The 19,763-nt window shown below is 37.5% G+C and overlaps 1 protein-coding gene across 6 annotated transcripts in view; it reads left to right on the forward strand.

Annotated features, from left to right (window-relative positions):
• Window positions 1-19,763, forward strand: part of shakB (Innexin family member shaking B) — an 80,841-nt gene that overhangs the window by 46,052 nt on the left and 15,026 nt on the right. For 3 of the 6 annotated variants that reach the window (XM_028173815.2, XM_089733460.1, XM_089733461.1), the window contains exon 2: window positions 7,816-8,460. In XM_028173815.2, coding sequence (XP_028029616.1) covers window positions 8,089-8,460 — 372 coding nt within the window. In that variant the 5' untranslated portion in view covers window positions 7,816-8,088. Of the gene's footprint in view, window positions 1-7,668; window positions 8,461-19,763 lie in introns of all 6 variants that reach the window. The other 3 variants (XM_089733458.1, XM_028173816.2, XM_089733459.1) reach the window with 2 other exon arrangements.

The raw sequence follows: 19,763 nt of genomic DNA on the forward strand, positions 1-19,763 counted from the left end.
GGAACGATACTTCGATAAGGCTATGCGTCATGATAATCGCCTTATCGTTGCCGCCGCTGACTACTCCCCGAATCCTGATCATGCAGGAGCCAGTCACCGTCGACGCCCTAGACACGTCCTTACGGATCCATCAGATCCAATAACCTTTGCATTAGATGCCTTCAGCTCTAATACTAGGGGCAGGCTTAGGGACTCCGGTAACCGTACTCGTCGAACTCGACAAAGAGGTCGACGTGCAACCTAACCCATGCATCAGCCCGCTGAGTTTCTCGCCGGATCTTCTCAGCGGGTCGCGATTCCGATCCGGTAGTAGATTCATTCGCGAAACAATTGCTCTTGAGTTGTTAGGTCTCCTTCGGAGGCGCTCGGGCAGTTGTTAGCAAATCCCACCCCTCTTGGCTGAGCCTTTGCTCGCCCACCTGTCCTGGTGAAACTGGAAAGGCCTTCGGGCCACCAGTAAACTTTCAATCATAAAAAAAAAAAAAAAAAAAAAACGTCTTATCCTTTAGGCCACGACGACCGCAACGACGACCTTTAGCCGCAACTTGAAGAGAGCGTGCGGACATAATCATATCTTTCAATTAAACTCGGTCAAATTTAATCTACTACGACAAAGGCTCTATGAGACGAAATGTTGCGTGGCTTTTCTTTTCCCTGTTAGCATAATTTTGGCAGCTTGTAGCATTTAGCAGGTCAACTGCTAATTCTCGTGACATGTTACGATAATAGTTCCAATAGTAGCTAGTATTTGTCCAAAGAGTCAACTAGTAAGTAATCCGATTAATTCACTGGTTCGGTGCTGACTATTTGAGAAACCTGTCCATGCCCCTCTGTGGCTGAAGATGTCTGGCAAAAACTGTAATTTTAAGATATCTTTGCACTTACAAATGTTAAAACTATCTCCATGTGTTCGTCTACTGAGTGGAAACTCACTTTCACCGATAGCCAAAAATTTATAAACATTTAAACGTAAATAATCAGACTTTGGTTTCCACAGCACAATTGATCCTGCTTGGGGACCTGAAGTGACTGTGAACTAAATGTCCCCAATTATTAATTAATGACATTGAAATACAGAAATATATATGTACAGAAAAACCTTTTTTATGTAATTTTTATATAAAACCTTTTTCATAGAATTTTAAACAAAAAAAGATTTTTCTTATATACTGATTGAGCTCTCATTGAGAAAAAAGACGAGTTCAGTTTTATTTCATTCAAGAATACTATGTAAAATAAAGGCTTTAAATGTTGTTTTCTTAATATTGTACAGAAAACGTAATTAAGTATTTTATTATTGTTTAACCATTTTTAGAATATACGATATCATTATTTTTAAATAAGGTCTAGTTTTCCAATATGTAATTCGCAAAAATTCATAATTATTTTCGGCCTTAACATTTGCCCGACTGTCAACCCTGTCATCTACCAGAGTCCTAGTTTGCATTGGCGACAATAGCTTTCTAAGAAATACAAATATTTATAACACTAATATTTCAGGGCGACTTAACGTAAAGCGTGTCTCGAATAATAACTCAAAAAACAAAATTACTTTGTGAGAATACCGGTCATTACGCAAATGTCATAACAGTTCTCATCAAAGGCATCAGTCAAATCCAGTTCAGCCGAATCTAGAATCACCCTGTCGTTTTCTTAAAGCCTAATCTTTAGACTACAATCTCGGAGCAATTATTGAAAGAACTTATAAAGTTTTTTTTGGAGGTATCGAGTTTTGCGAGTCTGTATAGATAGGTTTTTTATTGCCCAGATGGGTGGACGAGCTCATAGCCCACCTGGTTGTCAAGTGGTTACTGGAGCCCATAGACATCTACTATGTAATGCGCCACCCATTTAAGTTCTAAGGTCTCAGCATAGTTATAACGGCTGCCCCACCCTTCAAACCGAAACGCATTACTTGCACTCACAAAAGGTCCTACTATCAATAAAAAATATCCACCAGTAACATAACTGCGCTTATTTCCACGAAAAAAAAGCACCGACGAACCTATGCAGTCTATCATGAAACTTCAAAAGAACGTTATTAATCCCATCGGATAAATCATCAGATTTTCATAATATTCATAAAATAGTTAGATCGGTATTTTTTTTTTGGTTCCATAAGATATGCGAACGCGTTCAAAGTTCCTTCCGTTGAATGTAATTTATTTTTTTAATATCCCCTCCGTCATGTTTTATGGGTTGTCGTTAATTCGGCCTAATGATCGGAAGCTTGTCAAGGGCGCATACATTACACGGGTGGACAGACAATATCAAAATAGTGAATGAATTACATGAATTTTAAAGCGATTTTTCTTCTCATCGATTAGTGTATAATTTATACAACTATTTTTTTTAATTGCTTATTTAGGTGGACGAGCTCACGCCCCGCCTCCTCCTCCTTGCGTCGGTTTCCTCATTACTGAGGGTCGTGGTCATGGCCTTGAAACAGTTTGTTTTTTATAGTGCGCCGCTATCTGTTCCTATCTGCAGCTGAGTGCAGAGCATCGTGCACTGTGGTATCCAGGGCTGCACGAATCTGGTCCGTCCAACGGTTTGGGTTCCTGCCTCTTGGTCGCTTGCCCTCGACCTTTCCAGTGACTACCCACCTGATGTTAAGTAAATATTTCCACTCACCTTGAGATATAAGTTCTAAAGTCTCAAGTACAGTTACAACAGCTGTCCCACCCTTTAAACCGAAACGCATTACGGCTTCACGACAGAAATAGGCGGGGTGGTGGTACCTACCCGTGCGAACTCACAAGAGGTCCTACCACCTGTAAAAATAACTGAATTTAAATAACTAAGTAACTGAAACAGGCAGGCTGGTGGTCCACCACTAGAGCTCACCAGACGCCAGAGCACAAATAATTATGCAAATGACATTTTTTGCGGGTTTGATTTTTTATTTACCTCACTGACTCATCAGTTCTTCACCGGTTTGACTGCTGTTTTCCTCTGTATCTTTCTGCCGGTTTTTTATCGCTTGCGAAGGCATATCCGCATCTTTCTAACCGACGATGGTCACCATCGGACAATGACTTTTTTCCCTACCTAATTGTTCGTAGCCTAAGGTGCTATTCGAACCTCGCGCGGATTGATAGGTGAACTCAAGGGCTCAACCTGAGAGGATTACTGACACTAGCCCTAGCAAAAGCAGTGCTTCGTTGAATCTACTATCGGATCGAAATCGCGACCCACTGAAAAGATCCGGCAAGAAACTCAGTGGGTTGTGTCTATGGGCTAGTTGACACGACGAACTCTTCATCGGAGTTGACGAGTTTGACGAGAACGGTGACCGGTTATTGAAGAGCTTAAAGGCACCGAGAATGGATCCGGGGGATCCGACAAGACATGTTAAACATTGACGTGAGCAAAGCCAAGCACGAGTTGGTCACACACCGTATTTTTTTAGATACTTTTCAAATTATGAAGACATATTATTATAGTATAATATAATAATTAATCAATTCGTTTTTAATATATCAATTAAAATAGTGAATAAATAATCATAACGAGCCGTTACTTTATTACCGTAATATCGTTTTATGGGAATCGATTTTGACGTCAATAAATTTTATTAATAGGAAACGTGTGCCGATGTGAGAGGTTTTAATGAATTCATAAATTATTCAGTAATTAGTTTTTATTTTTATTTAACGGGGCTGATGTTGTATTTTTGAATTAGGAACTTTGCTTTGCGTAGTGCCATCTGTGGACCAGGTGGTGAAAGAAGGTAAAATGGACTTTTTGACGGGAACGCGAGGAGTGAAGTTGTGTGATTTGTTTTATTTTGTCTATTTAGTGTTTCTTCGGGTTTAAATGTGTAATACTGGTGGATTATGAACTGTTTAATATCTGTGAAAGTGCACAAATGTGGGAAAACGAAACAAAGCCGCTGGACGTAAATTCTCGAGATCCTCCAAAAAGTCCCCTGAAAAAATCTTAGTAAATGACCACCATTTTACTGAGATTATATTTCATCCCATATCATCTCATCTCATTTCATTTGATTTCATCCCAGTTGATTAATGTCTCAAATTAATCATCTTCATTTCATTTCATCATTTATCATAAAAATAAGAAAGTAATTAAAATAAGACATGACTTAAAGGTCTTAGTTACCAGGTCATAAAATCCCTTCCTGTCCAGAAGGTAAAATGTGTTTGAATCGCGTCAACAAGTTTCGCGGGCTAATTTGACAGTCACTAAAACAATTGCTTGCCGAGGCTGCGTGTAAGAGAAACAATTAAGTTAAAATAAACAAGCACATTAATTGACCAACGTAAAGTCGAAATATAAATGCACAATATTTTTATTATTGTAGAAAATAATCAATGTATGAAACGGAAATTTTCATTCATAACCTTAAAAGTACAACATAAATAATGTCACCTATGTATGCCACAGAAAACTAGAAACGAAAATTTTATCTGTTTCTGCCAAATAAAATATCTTTTAACGCTAAATGAATATAAAGCAAAAATATTTGCAACGAAAAAAAATTTTCTTCACCGGCTCCGACATCAAAAGAACTACATGTTATTATTATCAAAATAATAGTCGTAAAATGTATACAAAACACCTCGTAACCCAGTTAAAAGATGAAACAACGCATTATCTCATATAATACAATATTTGACAAAGTAGAAATGCCACTTCATAACGAAAACAGGATGAAGAAATAGTTTTATTGATAATTGAGAATCTTTTGATGTGAATGCGAACCGCGGGAAGTTTGACGAAGTGAAAACAATAAATAATCTTAATACGTTAGATGTCAAACAAATTAGCCACCAGTTTATCTTAAATATTCGTGTCTCCAAATTTAAAAATAAAGCGGAGAAAAATGATATTTCAAATCGCGAAAATCATCATTAAGGGACCATCTCTTACAATTGTTCTTAATTTATAAAAACAAATAGATTAGTTTATGAATAAGTCTTGTAACTAACATGACAATACTGTGAGTAGGGCTACCGACGATAGTGCTAAGAACAGTGTTATACTGTTTTTCAATCATAGGTGCGTTTTATTGTTTACTAGCGACCCGGCCCCGCTTCGCTTCGGGAACTGTAATTTATTATTAATTTCTCCACTATTTAATGGATGTTATTATGCATATAAACCTTCCTCTTCAATCACGCTATCTATTAAAAAAAACCGCATCAAAATCCGTTGCGTAGTTTTAAAGATTTAAGCATACATAGGGATATAGGGATATATTTCTGCCGTGAAGCAGTAATGCGTTTCGGTTTGAAGGGTGGGGCAGCCGTCGTAACTATACTGAGATCTTAGAACTTGTATCTCAAGGTGGGTGGCGCATTTACGTTGTAGATGTCCATGGGCTCAAGTAACCACTTAACACCAGGTGGGCTGTGAGCTCATCCACCCATCTAAGCAATAAAAAAAAATAAAAAAAATATATAAGGACAGAGAAAGTGACTTTATTTTGTACTATGTAGTGATAGTGATTGAAAAAAAAATGTGTGAATAATTTTGATTTCGTCATTTCATTCTTTTGTTGCCCTGCCTAATCGCCGGTAGCCTAAGGGGCTATTCTAGCTACAAATTGTAATATTTTTTTCCGTCCAATAATTATACAATTGCCCAAAAAAGAAGTGTAGTAACAGGGTTCTTGTATGTAGGTAGATCCTTTATGAGTTTATTTCAATTCAGCATAACATTTTAAAATCCTATACAGTCGAATGGATCCATTATCACGAGTAATGTTGGCTACAATTTATTTTGATATCGGCTATCGTGTTTTATTGCTATTTTAGATGATTGGTGTTCATTAGAAATTTGCTCAATCTCCTCTGTAAATAGACAGATTGGTTTTTAAATTTAATAATCAGTAAATAAAGTAAACAAACAAAGTAAACCATTTAGCAATACTTACGAGCTTTTAAAACTTATTAAAATTCATATAATTTGCTGAGTAAAGCAAGGAGTACCGAAATATATAAATTAAAATTTGACAAACAACTGGTCCAAAAAAGATATTCATAGACATATATACGAGTATACTGGTACAAATACAAGCCTCCCTACAGTAGTCCCAACTTCGACGTCATAGCGCAAAATTTGAAAATTGTTTTCCAATGTGTTTTCCAATGAAATAGTTTTCTTGTTAAAAAACTGTCCTGCCCTATATGGACCGATTTCTCAACTATCAGATCAAAATTGTCATACATAAAGCAAATTATAACCTGAATATTGCAATTTAATTTTGTTTGCGATTTAATTTTTCTAATTTAATAACTTTTGTACTATGATTATCAGAAAACCGTAATTATCTTTCAAAAACTCTTTCAGATTTGCTGTCATCCCTAATTCTAGGTCCAAAGAAAAAGTAAATAAAAGCTTATATTATTTACCATGAAATCAATCGAAAATTGTCTGTATCTATAAAATATTTCCGTATTTCATACATAACAAAGTTGCAAATCCTCCATTATCCTTCACAAAAAACCCCACATAGCATTTCCTTTGAACGTCCACACAGAAGACCATGATGAACGCTTCTCTGACAGAATTGTGTTTTAAACAAACAACACAAATACTATTTACAAAACATTAAAGAGTTTCTTTGAAAAAAAATATATGTATAAATATATTTTTAGTTCTTATTGTTTCGGTTGTGATTTAGCGCGGCAACCAGGGTCGCGCTTTGTCCCAATTTTATTTTACGGCCCAAACCAGTGACGTCACGCGATGAAATCCGGGAGAATTCTTCGATTATACATCGAGATGATCAGATACTTGTGACGTCAGAGCCAGTTATTACACTGGCAATCTGCCTTTTTATTGTGCCTTGATTTTTATCTGAAAGAGATGGCCTCAAGCGATTAAGAGCATTCCTTTTTTTTAATTTATGTCCTTTTCCCAGTATTCGATATTAGTAATTTATAGTCATTGACATTGTTTTCGTGAAAATATCAATTTACTATTCAAAAAAATACTAATAACAAAAAAAGAGACGATTTTTACGATCAGATTTTTTTAATATTAAGGCAGAGATAGTGTGAAACAAAATAAATAATTGATAAAAATTATAATCATTAGATTTGCATTAACGAAAAGTACTATTTTTTGGGTACGTTGTAAAAGTTTTGAGACAGTACACAATACAACGACAAAATAAGTAGCAGTAGTAGAAATAAAGTCTAGTCTGACACTATGGCAAAATAGTGACGAGGTCATCATAACGATTCCTTAACACTGTTACGCGCTGGGGCTCTTGATAAATAAAACTTTCATCGAACCACAAATTAAACTCTATTTAACACTTCGAACATATAAGGAACACTTTACACAGGTTATACAGTTCGCAATCAATTTATTTTACTTCGCTTCACGTGATCCGTTCGCTGTTTCGCTTCGAGTAGATCCGATTACTAACTGCATCATCTCATCTCTAAAACGCTTTTATAGTCGACACGACAAGTCCTCAGTTACCGAGAAAATTCCCCATAGGGCGAGTCATTTCGATATGTGTTTCCGCTATATGATAATAGATGGCGTTACACTTCTCGAGCGCTCTCGATATTACTAGTTCTTTTGATATTCGTTTCTGCTTTTTGACGACAGACGGCGTTACTCTTACAGGCGTAGCAATACGTTATAAGAGAAATATATTTATGACTCAAACGCATCTTCAATCGGTAGCCCCAAGCAATGAGACAAAAACAGCATTGTGATATTGGTACTGATCTGGTGCTCCGGTTTCAAATCGACGCAACATTGAACTGAAATGCGAAAAAAAAATCAAACAATTAGCCTGAAACGTTAAATTTATTTATAAAACCGATCAAGTTTACGACAATCTCTGATCGAACGAGACTCAGATAGTCGACTGAATGGTGAATGAAATAAACAAAGAAATGAAACGCAGAAAATATGAGCCAAGCGTGTGCGCTGTTAAAATTCATAAAAATACCAAAAAAACTAAACTAATCTGAGGAGTGAACGCGGGAAGTGCCGTGCTGTGCCTTAACTATAATCATTTACATTGTATGGTGCTCGAGAAACAATAAAAATAATGTTAGTAATACAAATGGGACGAACGGACTATAGTGTCAAGTTAAAATGTTAGACGTATTCCGCGGTTTGAAGAATCTAATTAAGGTGAACTATGTGCATATCGACTCGCCTGTATTCCGGTTGCATTACTCGATCACGGTCATCCTGCTGATATCGTTCAGCCTCATCGTGACCACGCGCCAGTACGTCGGGAACCCCATAGACTGTATCCACACCAAGGACATCCCGGAGGACGTTCTCAACACGTACTGCTGGATACATTCGACTTACACCCTCAAGAGCTACTTCGAGAAGACGGTGGGCGTCGAGGTGCCGTACCCTGGGATAGGGAACAGCAGGGAAAAGGGCAAGGAAGATATGAGCGACAGGAAAGTCTACAAGTACTACCAATGGGTCTGCTTCTGTCTTTTTTTTCAGGTGAGTCCCATTCGTTGTTTTAATTAAGAAATTCATCAGAAACTTAATAGATAGCTTCACCTTCACTGAAATTCACTTTATTATCTCGATTTTATCGTTATTATCTCTGATTCTGGTAGTGGAACAAATTACATTAATTCTTAATCGAACGAAGCAGGTGAAGAAATCATGTAACACTGTTGTTGCAACCTCGGAACATTAGGGTAAACAACCGACAATAATGCTATGCCAAACTATGCACTATGTCCAATTTAACCTGATCCGTCACATAAAAGCAAACTCCCATCAAGGCAGTTCATTCTCGTTTGACATGGTAATAATATTGTTAGATCCATGTTTATAGTCCGCGACCCGTTTTTCGATATTTTTTTCTTTATTATATTCTCGTTTCATCTACGCTCAAACAAACGTTAGAGATTGTTCACGAATCTGGATGTTGAATCGAAAATACATAACCTCTATGTTCACTACAGTAAGACCGTTGGACGTCGGCTTGAGACGACCCAACGGATTTTAAACCAGGGCTTACATTTTTTACGATCAGTTAAATCGAATGATGTTTTCTTTAAGGATGAAATCGATTTTAACGTTCACTTCGAATGATTTAAATATTATACGAATAAATCATATCGGCTTTGCAATGGTATCGATTCATTCAAAATTAATGGTAGAGTAAACAAGTACGCTTGATTTATGTGTACCTGCTAGGGCAGGAGGAGGGAAAGGCGCAATACTGAAGGCTTAGTTGCGTTAGGACTCAAAATACCCTAATCCATTTTTTCATTGCAATTGGCTTTAGTGGTTACCGGAGCATGTGTCGGGACAAAGTGAACATCGCCACCCAGCTTGAGGCAGGAGATCGGAGCCTCAAATTGCATATCGGTTATCCCATCCTATTAAAGAATTATTTATTGAGAAATCCAGATTATTACATTAAATTTCAATTTGAGATCTTAATACAAACGCGCAGCATGCGCTTTAGTGGCTCCGAATAAAAACTATATTTTTCTCTCACTGCGATACGTGAGACAAAGGGCGCTGGAGCCATACGGCTTTAATGTTATTTTGCATAAATAGATCCTTTAGAACACTATATTTGGTCATATTAATACCTATTAGTAGCTCTTCTACCATGCCTTGTCCCGTTAAATTAAGTCGACTCTTCGGTCTTATACATTAAGTTGTCTGTGCCTTTAGCTCTACCCGCTCCTTTCCACACAGCCACTACACAGCGGTTTCGTCGCCTTGCCTCATCATAGCTTCATACTGTCTCATATTGCTTTCGAGATTCAATCAGCAGCTGGACCAATACTGCGAGCCTCAAATTTACAACCTCTCTTAATAAATCGAGGCCTGTGTTTCCTGCTGTTGTCGACATCTCCATTTTGTTTTCCCTGCCGCCAGTGATTAAACATATTACTTGTTTATTCACAGCATTTTATTGAACTATTACGGAAACCGCGAAACATTTTGTTTTTTATTGAAAAAACAAGAAACGTACCGTTTTTGTAAATATTTACTTCATTTCTTGACTGAGATCAAATATTTATGACACGGTTTTAACTAATTAACCTATATCAATTAATATTTATGTCTGTCTTTAGACATTCGTTTCCAGGCTAATCCATTGTCTTTGTTTGTTTATTTAAAGCAGAATAAAAATATAACAGAAAGCTTTATTTGGCGGGCACCTTGTGGTAACAACAATCTATAACTAAGAATCTTATTTTTGCTGAGAAGCATTTAAGTATTCCAGTCCGAAAGTATGATAGACGTAATACCTACTATTCAGGCCACCTCTATGTTTTTTTTCTAGTAACCTGGAAGGGATATTCTAGATACTGAACTAGTAGGCTTTCTCACGGGGCTCATACCTGATGTCGTCGCTAACATTAACTCTAGCAAGAGCAGTGCTTCGCAGAATCTACCAACGGATCGGAAACACGACTCACTGAGAAGATCCGGTGAGAAACTCAGTGGGCTGTGTTTGCAGAGTCCATCCAAGTCTTTAGAGCGCCCTCCTCACATTACCGTCTACTATTTACTAAACATTCACTCTTACATAAATTATTAAAAATAGCTTCGTTAGAAGTGCCACTACAAAATTAATAAAACCTTACTCACGAACGAAATATCTTAAAACAATTTATTAAGTGACATAAAAACAATGTTAATTCTGTCAAGTGGGAAACTACAAGTTGTATTTTTATTGTTGTGCGTCCCAGGACGCCATGTTTAAGCAATGAATATGGCGGCGACATGCTAATGTTCGGGCACGCCGATAAAGTCTTGTTGCTCTGTTGCGTTTTTAGTTTTTTTTTCTCACGCCGACCTTAAATTAGAGCCGATAAGTGAGCAAGTATCGGAAGACAGCGTCGGAACGCTATTTTGAAAAAGCGGCGCGACACGATAACACCTATCGTAACCGCCGATAACTACATACCCGATCCAGGCGACCAAACGAAAAACCATCACCATCGTCCAAAACACATCACTTCGGATCCTTTCGACTATCGGTGCCTTTAAGCATTTCAAGCAGCGGTCAATGTTCTCGTTGAGCCCGTCAAATGCGACGAAGAGTTCGTCGTGAAAATTTATTCTCAGACAAAGTCCACTAAGTTTCTCACTGGATCTTTCCACTGGGTCGCGATTCTGATCCGATTTCAGCGAAGCACTGTTCTTGCTAGGGCAGATGTTAGCAAACTCCAGGCCGTCTACAGATTCAGTGAAGATAACGGAGCCCTTCGAGGCCACTAGCCATAGGTAGAAAAAAAGTTTTTTTTTTAATATCACTACACAGTATAAAACAAAGTCGCTCTCTCTGTCCCTATATCTGTCTGTCCCTATGTATGCTTAAATCTTTAAAACTACGCAACGGATTTTGATGCGGTTTTTTTTAATAGATAGTGTGATTAAAGAGAAAGGTTTATATGCATAATAACATCCATTAAATCGTAGAGAAATCAATAATAAATCACAGTTTCCGAAGCGAAGCGTGGGTGGGTCGTCAGTCTACAATAAACTCTAATACTTTCTTTAATTTTTGCGAATTATTGAGACTTTAGAGCTATGTACGTTTACAGTTTAATATCGCGTTTATAATTCATTGTCAATTACACTATTTCTGGCATTTGGAATATGGAATATGACGTTTCTAGCACAACATTCAAAGTCGAAGAATAACAGCTTAATTGTCCGCGACCATGAAAACTATAATATAAATAAACTATTCGCATAATATTAGTAGAAGTACCTAGTAGTAAATACTCTAGAAGAACGTTGTACATTCTTACTGTCTAATTCATACATTTGTACTGATTGTTGAAGGGTGAGACTTTTTCGAACGCCTATTGCGGTGGACAGATGGTTTGTCAAAATGTTTGTGGAGTCGACGATGTCCTGGGGAACGGGGTAGGATTCGGACTGTATGGGAGGATAAGCGGGACGGCTTCTGCCAAACTGGTGCTCAGTTTCTGCCAATCCATCGTGATCCTTATGACTAGGTCTCGGGTGTTAGGACAATCGAGCTCCGTGACGACAAGTGATCGGAGTTGAGCTATTGCTTCAATGGAACGTAGACGCAGAGTTACCTTCCTAAGCAGGGCCAGATTAATGGCACTCAGCGATAGGCAGCGGCTTGGCTCTGTCTCTGGCATTGCTGAAGTCCATGGGCGACGGTAACCACTCACCTTCAAGTGGGCCGTATGCTCGTCTGCCTAGGCAATAAAAAAAATAAAAACTCAGGCAACGGGCGATATTATACCGTCGCACATGGACAGACATCAACAATGTCAATGTCAACAAAGCCACTGGCTATAGTCGTCATATTTGTGTGTTGTTTCAAAATTGAATTCACAAGACTTTATTCAGTAACAGTAAGCATCAGAATAATATTTCAGTTCTCAGACATTTGGGTAAGCTATTACATCGCCAAAAGCATTGTACTTTGCGTTGTAAATATCCAGAAAGATATATAGATACGGCCCTAAATTCAGAATTAGATACTTCCTTTGAAGTTGTTTAAAAAAGAACGTTTCAGTGAAACAGTACCTTAAGTCAAGTAATCCGTAAAAAAAAAAGAAGCGCCGAGGTCGGTTAGTGTCTTAATGTCTGATTAGCATTGTGGCGGCCATTACCGGAGCGAGCTTCGTTCACTTCATTTAACGCAGTCAAGGCGCGCGGACGTACAGGGAGATAGAAATTGGTGTTCGTTTATTTATAAAGTTTTATGTTTTGGATCGAACACGATACGGTTTGCGTTATTTTTTATTATTATTTATATACTTTTCTTTGAAGTAAATTTACATTTCTGTGAATTGCGTTTCGTTTGAAATCTCAAACGTGTTTGCATAATAGGCTACTTTTCCAGCAAATGGCCTATTAACAAACACACTTTGGCTGAAGTTTTCGCTCCTTTTTGACAAAATTGTAGTTTTGTGGCTCCTTGATAAGACGCCTCACCATACCATCACTGACACAGGATGATGACTACATTGTACCTTTCCGACCACTTGAGCAGTTTCACACACAGAGAATCCTAAATTGTGGTCGGATGATCGTGCGTGATTTGTTTCCAATTAAATATTTATTATTTTTTGTATCATTATTGTATTATATCTGCCAATGCCGGTCCCAAGCCCGGATGAGAAAAGAAAGTTGAGTTGGAGTTCGTAAGGCTCCAGTGGCTTCGAAGAACTAAATCTCTTCCAAAAGCACGGCCGTGGACGCGGGACCCCACCGTGTGTATTTTCCCAAGAAAGCCTTATGAAGCTACCGACCCTCAGCATTGAGGATTATTGACTCAACGAGGATATACTTGTTGTATTTTCTTCGGTTATCGCGCGTTTAGATCGAGGTTTTTTTTTTGCTTAAATGGGTGGACGAGCTCACAGCCCGTCTGGTATTAAGTGGTCACTGGAGCCCATAGATATCTACAACGTAAATGCCGCCACTCACCTTGAGATATGAGTCTAAAGTCTCAGTTGTCAGTATAGTGACAATGGCTACCCCATCCTTCAAACCGAAACGCATTACTGCTTCACGGCAGAAATACGCGGGGTGGTGTTACCTACCTTTGCGGACTCACAAGAGGTCCTACCACCAGTTCCAAACCCCCAAAAAAGATTTTTATTACAGCATGTTATTCCTACACCGTGGAAGTCAATCGTGAACATTTGTTGAGTACGTATTTCATTAGAAAAATTGGTACCCGCCTGCGGGATTCGAACAGCGTTGCATCGCTAGATACGGATGCACCGGACGTCTTATCCTTTAGGCCACGACGACTTTTTTTTTTGTCATTATACATATTATTTTTAAGGTTTCGAATACTCGGCACAGTCGCACGGCGCAGTCGCACAGGCGACTGAGCCGTCTTCCGCGAGATCAAACCATAGGAATACTCCGTTATTATGAAAAACATTTTATTTCATCAAAGTTTAAAATACCACCTTTTTCCAAACTGAAGTCTCAGCCCCTCGTTAGCGGAAGTACAATGAAGACAGAACAGCGAATATATTATGTGCGCTTCCACATTTTCATACGACTGCTGAACCTGGAATATTTCCAAAATTTCAACGAGACAGCACATTATAAAGTACATACTTGAAATAAACACTGCGCTTTAAATTTGTTCTAATTTTTTTCATTCGTGTCATATGAGTACATTCATTTGTAGTCGTCGTGGCCTAAAGGATAAGACGTCCGGTGCATTCGTGTGTAGCGATGCACCGGTGTTCGAATCCCGCAGGCGGGTACCAATTTTTCTAATGAAATACGTACTCAACATATGTTCACGATTGACTTCCACGGTGAAGGAATAACATCGTGTAATAAAAATCAAACCCGCAAAATTATAATTTGCGTAATCACTGGTGGTAGGACCTCTTGGGAGTCCGCACGGGTAGGTACCACCACCCCGCCTATTTCCGCCGTGAAGCAGTAATGCGTGTCGGTTCGAAGGGTGAGGTAGCCGTTGTAACTAAACAATTTTTTTTTTTTTTTTTATGATTGAAGGACTACTGGTGGCCCGGAGGCCTTTCCAGTTTCACCAGGACAGGTGGGCGAGCAAAGAAGGCTCAGCCCTCAGCCAGGAGGGGTGGCATTTCCTTCACCGGGGAAGTCAATCATGAACATTTGTTGAGTATGTATTTCATTAGAAAAATTGGTACCCGCCTGCGATATTCGAACACCGTTGCATCGCTCAACACGAATGCACCGGACGTCTTATCCTTTAGGCCACGACGACTTGTAATTTGGTGGCATTATATGAAAAAAAATCTGCATATTTCAAAAGCTCTCTTTCGTCCACTTACAGCTTATTAAAGCAGCGAGAGAATTATGTATGCACACGCACCGGCGGCCGGCAGCCCGCTCTAAAATAATAATTAAACTACCAAGTAAATTGTTTATTTAATTACAGGCGCTCATCATGCCCCCGTTATACCAAGACCATTTCGTTTTCCATCCTAACTCATTTAGTAATGTACACACACGCAAAACTGAAAATTATATTATCCTACCACTCATTATAGTTCACTAACCTAAATTACTCTGAAATGACTAAAGAGGGTAGATACATTTTTTGTCTACGATTTCATACACGTCCTTCGTCTACATTAATGCATCTTGTTACACTGGTCTCGTATAACGCGGTACTATTTTAACGCGTTATGATATAACGTGATCCTGTATCTCGTATACAAATTGTTTCCTCCATCTAAGGCGGGGATTTCTCGCATATTCATCTATGTATTTAGAATGTTCTTAGTTTGAATTTAATAATACGCACATAAGTTGTTCTTTACCTTCTTAATATTAGATTTGAACCTCCTTTAATGTGAATAGTCAAAAGTTTCATAATTCACATGACGCGTTATATATTTATATGTTTTGCGTTAGTTTCTCTATGTCCTGTCTACAAACGTTCCATAGTAACTGTAAACGAAGGGGTAATCTGAAATATACTTTATTACACATTATTACGCCAGTAAGAGCAACGCCATCTATCGTCAAATAGCCGAAACGATAATCAAATGAACTAGTAAAATCGAGAACGCTCGAGAAGTACAACGCCACCTATTGCCAAACGGTGGAAACGCATCTTGAAAATATTCGACTTGTGAGGAATGTTCTCGAAATTGTTTGGGATGTCGTATTGACTATAAAAGCGTTGCAGGGATGTCACGAAGGCAGTTAGTTAGTAATCGGATCTACTCGAAGCGAAACAGCGAACGGATCGCCTGAAGCAAATTGAGAATATTAAAGTGTTTGTGAAGTGTTTTAAATGTTTTAAGTGAACAATACAGTTTTAATTTCCACTTCGGTAGAATTTTTTATTTATCCCGAAACCCAGCGTGTAACAATATCTACAAAATTCAAAAAACACTGTCCAGAAAAAAACAAGCTACCAGCATCGAGATATAACACGCTTGTATTATCCATGACCGATGCGAGGAGTAGAGCGGCATCCCCCGGGGAGTGCAGCCCAGGGACAGACCGACCCCCGGTCAATAGACTACGATATTGAATACACTATCTAATCGACTGGAGCAAGTCTTGTATTTCTCCTTGATTACATTCCTGACTTAGTTAATGTTCGTTATCTAAGCAATGTTCTTTGTTTTTTTCATTACCCACCATTTAGGACATTTATATACATAAAATGAGTGTTAATTTGTTGATTTTAAACGTGATCGTTTTGCGACTTTTGTGTGATTAAGATATACGATTGTATTGAAAAAGATGAACAGAATTATGGCATTAGGCATTGGTACTTCTTTATTCTTTATTGTACACACAGTTAATATAATACAGTAATTGCGATAAGATATAAAAATGGTGAGCTTAATTCAACAATTGAGTTATCTACCAGCTAACCGTTCTTAAAGAAGGAAAGCTTTACATGAGTGGGTAGAAGAATACAATCTATTCTATTTAATTATTGATACAATACACAATAATAATAATAAAAAAAAAAAACACTAATACATAATATATCAGACTATATACATACACAATTACACACATAAATTACATAAACATATACATACACGTACATATATAATGAAATACATATAAGTAATACTAAATCGATAGATAGTGCTCTTTTAATGCCTTCCTGAATACTTCAAGTGAGGGACTTGCACGGATTTAAAAAATTGTTATTTAAGTTCCGGTGACATTATAAATAGTTGTACTGAGTTTTAAAATGCACTCTACCAAAGGTAGGATCAACGCAGTCCCGAAAAAAACTGGCCCAAAAAACTCAACAGACTTGCCTATTCTAATATTGTTAGAACAGCTTTCTGTCGTCAGTCTTGTCTGCGTGGACCACACTTTATATCGCATGGACGGAAACTCGAGTTCAGAAGTCGTATAGGCTTATACCCGCAGTGTATTCTTTTCCGGGGTCTAAATGAATACTGAATTTCGTCAAAATCGGTAATCTGTGTGCTTAGTGCGAGTTTTTTAACGTTCTCGATAGCGTAAAAGTTAACTGAAGTGCAGAATTATGCATAAAAATACATGGAATCAATTAAAAAAACATTACACAAACTACCATGTATTTGACACACGCACGCTTGGATACTATTTGTTTAGTGTCAAACTTTTCTTATTGCTTATAGTCTGTGGTCAAATTGAGTATAGATTAAATATTGCTTGTCTTTATTATTATTTGTCTAAAGTGTATTATTCTTGGCGAAGTCTGTGATTATAAAAGTATAATAGTCTTTGACAATAGAATCATAATACTGTACAAACTTATAATTTCAATTAACTATAGTCGAATTTCTACTACCAGGAGACCATTAGTTAATTTCGTATGTAACATTACCTTCTATATTATAAAATTTATTCAACATACAGACACAGCGGATTCTATTGTATTATTATATGTATATTGATGCCGGCTGAGTTTCTTGTTCGGTCTATATATAGATTTTATAGACGCACGCCCTAAATATAGTGCTAATCTTGTCCGTGACGTGAGGAATATCGGTTTTAATTGCGGAAGGCAGACTGCTTGGTCAAGCTACCATCAATTAAGGAAATCGGTAACTGCAGGACGCAGCCAAGCTAGTGAATATAGCTGAAGACTTGGTGGCATTTGCTCCAGAGGCGATTTTAGCAAGATAAGACATGATAATAATGATGACGGGTGAAATAAATAAACCAAAATAATTTCTGCAAATGATAAAACGATGATACAAGTTGAAGAATGGTTATTTTTTAATTAAAAAAAACAGAAAATCAAGCAAACAGAAAAGAAATAGGTAAAAATGAATAGACAACGTCAAAAGCCAAGAATAAAAAAACTACATCAGCTATCGAAATAGAAAAGAGGTCCGCAACAACGGGAGTGATCCGCACCATCTTAATAACAATTTCCTAATAATTCCTCAATGTGTCCATGTAACAGGGACATTTTTTTCCTACCTATTCTAGTGACCTGGAGGAGTCACATTAGATTTGACGAGCGAGTATGTGAGCTCAAGGGGCTCTAAGCTAACGTTTGCTAACATTACCTCTAGCAAGAGCAGTGCTTCGCAGAATCTACCGCCGGATCGGAAACGCGACCCACTGTGAAGATTCGGCGAGAAACTCAGTGGGCTGTGTCTGTGGGAACAGGGACAGAGAATCAACGATTCAACTTAGGGCCCCAGGCAATACGTGAGACAAAGAATATCAACAAAGAATGCTGATGTACATATGTATGTGCATCACGCAATAAGTAGGTAAATTTCGATAGGTATCTTTTTTTAATTACTTGTCAGCATTTAGTCCTTTTAAATAAAACAAAAATATCTTTCCACGTTTCCACTATCACTACTATATGGAAACGAGTTTTGTGGAGAGTACTAAGTAGGTACTAGGACTACTAAGTAGGTACTAGTTAGGTAGGCAGCAAGCAACTTTACTGTGCCCCTGGCATTGCTGACGATCATGAGCGACGGTAATCATCGGCCAGTACGTGAGCCGTACGTTAGTCTGCCTACAAGCTCAATTTAAAAAAAAACTCGATAGAAAAATAAACCGGAAAAGCCCTTTCTCAATTTTCTAAACTACGCTATGCTTCGTCACATACCTTAATACAATATAGAAATGCATTACCAAACTAAAATAGTGTTATTTCATCGCATTACGCAATCATCTCAAGAGTAAAACCACGATGCGCCGCGCGTCTAATAAATGAAATATTAAAATTGATAATTATAAAACTACTATCATATTGTCATTATTGCATTATTAAATCTACTAGAGGTCCCGCAGTAGTCGAAATAAGACTATAATTAATTGGAATTGTAAGTTTGTACACTATTATGATTGTATTTTATACTTTTATAGACACAAATTTCGCCAAGACTACACTATAAAAAATATTAACAAAGACAAACAATATTTAATCTATTCTCAATTTGACCACAGACGTCAAGAACAAAAGTTTGACAATAAATAGTATGCATGCGTGTGTGCGTCAAATACATGGTATGTAGTGTGCGTAACGTTTTCTTTATAGATTTAATGTATGTTTTATGCATTATTTAAAAAAATATTAGCATTGTGCTTCTTCTCTATATTCTCTATAAGTGTGGAAAATTTCATACTCCTCCGTCCGCGCAATTTTCGTAAAAAGGGATACAAAGTTTTTGCTTCACGTATTAATATATAGATACTTAAAATTGTGCAAAACAAAACAATAATTTTAAAACGCGTTTGAATATTTCACGAAACGCACCACGGAGGCAGACACACGTAAATTACACAGCAAATTGCATGGTAAATCAGCTCAACTAGAATGTTGCCATGTTATAAAACAACGTTAAATAGTTGCAAGCGGAAACGTATTTTACTTTGCGACAACGAATTTAGCTCGTTATAACGCAGCCGCTCGTTCGTTATAACGATGTTAATGGGAGTACGGACATTCGACTAAGGCGGACGCTTAATGATTAGGTACAACTCTTCACAAATCACCCCAAAGTCCCAAGACTTGGGGTTCGATGATACAACGATTCCTTGGAACGACTTTGGACATCTGTAATACTACTCATTCAACACTATCGACCTTATGAATGAATGTAAACAAGAAATTAATACTTACAAATAGCAAAGATATTTGACTTCATGTTAGATAAACAAAATTCTCTAATGCCTGTCAATTATATTATAGTGAAGTCATATATTTTATAATCACCGTTATAACTTTGTGAACTATTTTTAACTTTCTGTACACGTTGTCGATGGTTTAGATGCTTTCAAACATTTAATTGTATACAGTAAGAAAATGTGCTGTTTGAATA

Source organism: Bombyx mandarina, chromosome 15, assembly GCF_030267445.1.
Source record: "Bombyx mandarina strain Sakado chromosome 15, ASM3026744v2".
Taxonomy (NCBI): domain Eukaryota; kingdom Metazoa; phylum Arthropoda; class Insecta; order Lepidoptera; family Bombycidae; genus Bombyx; species Bombyx mandarina.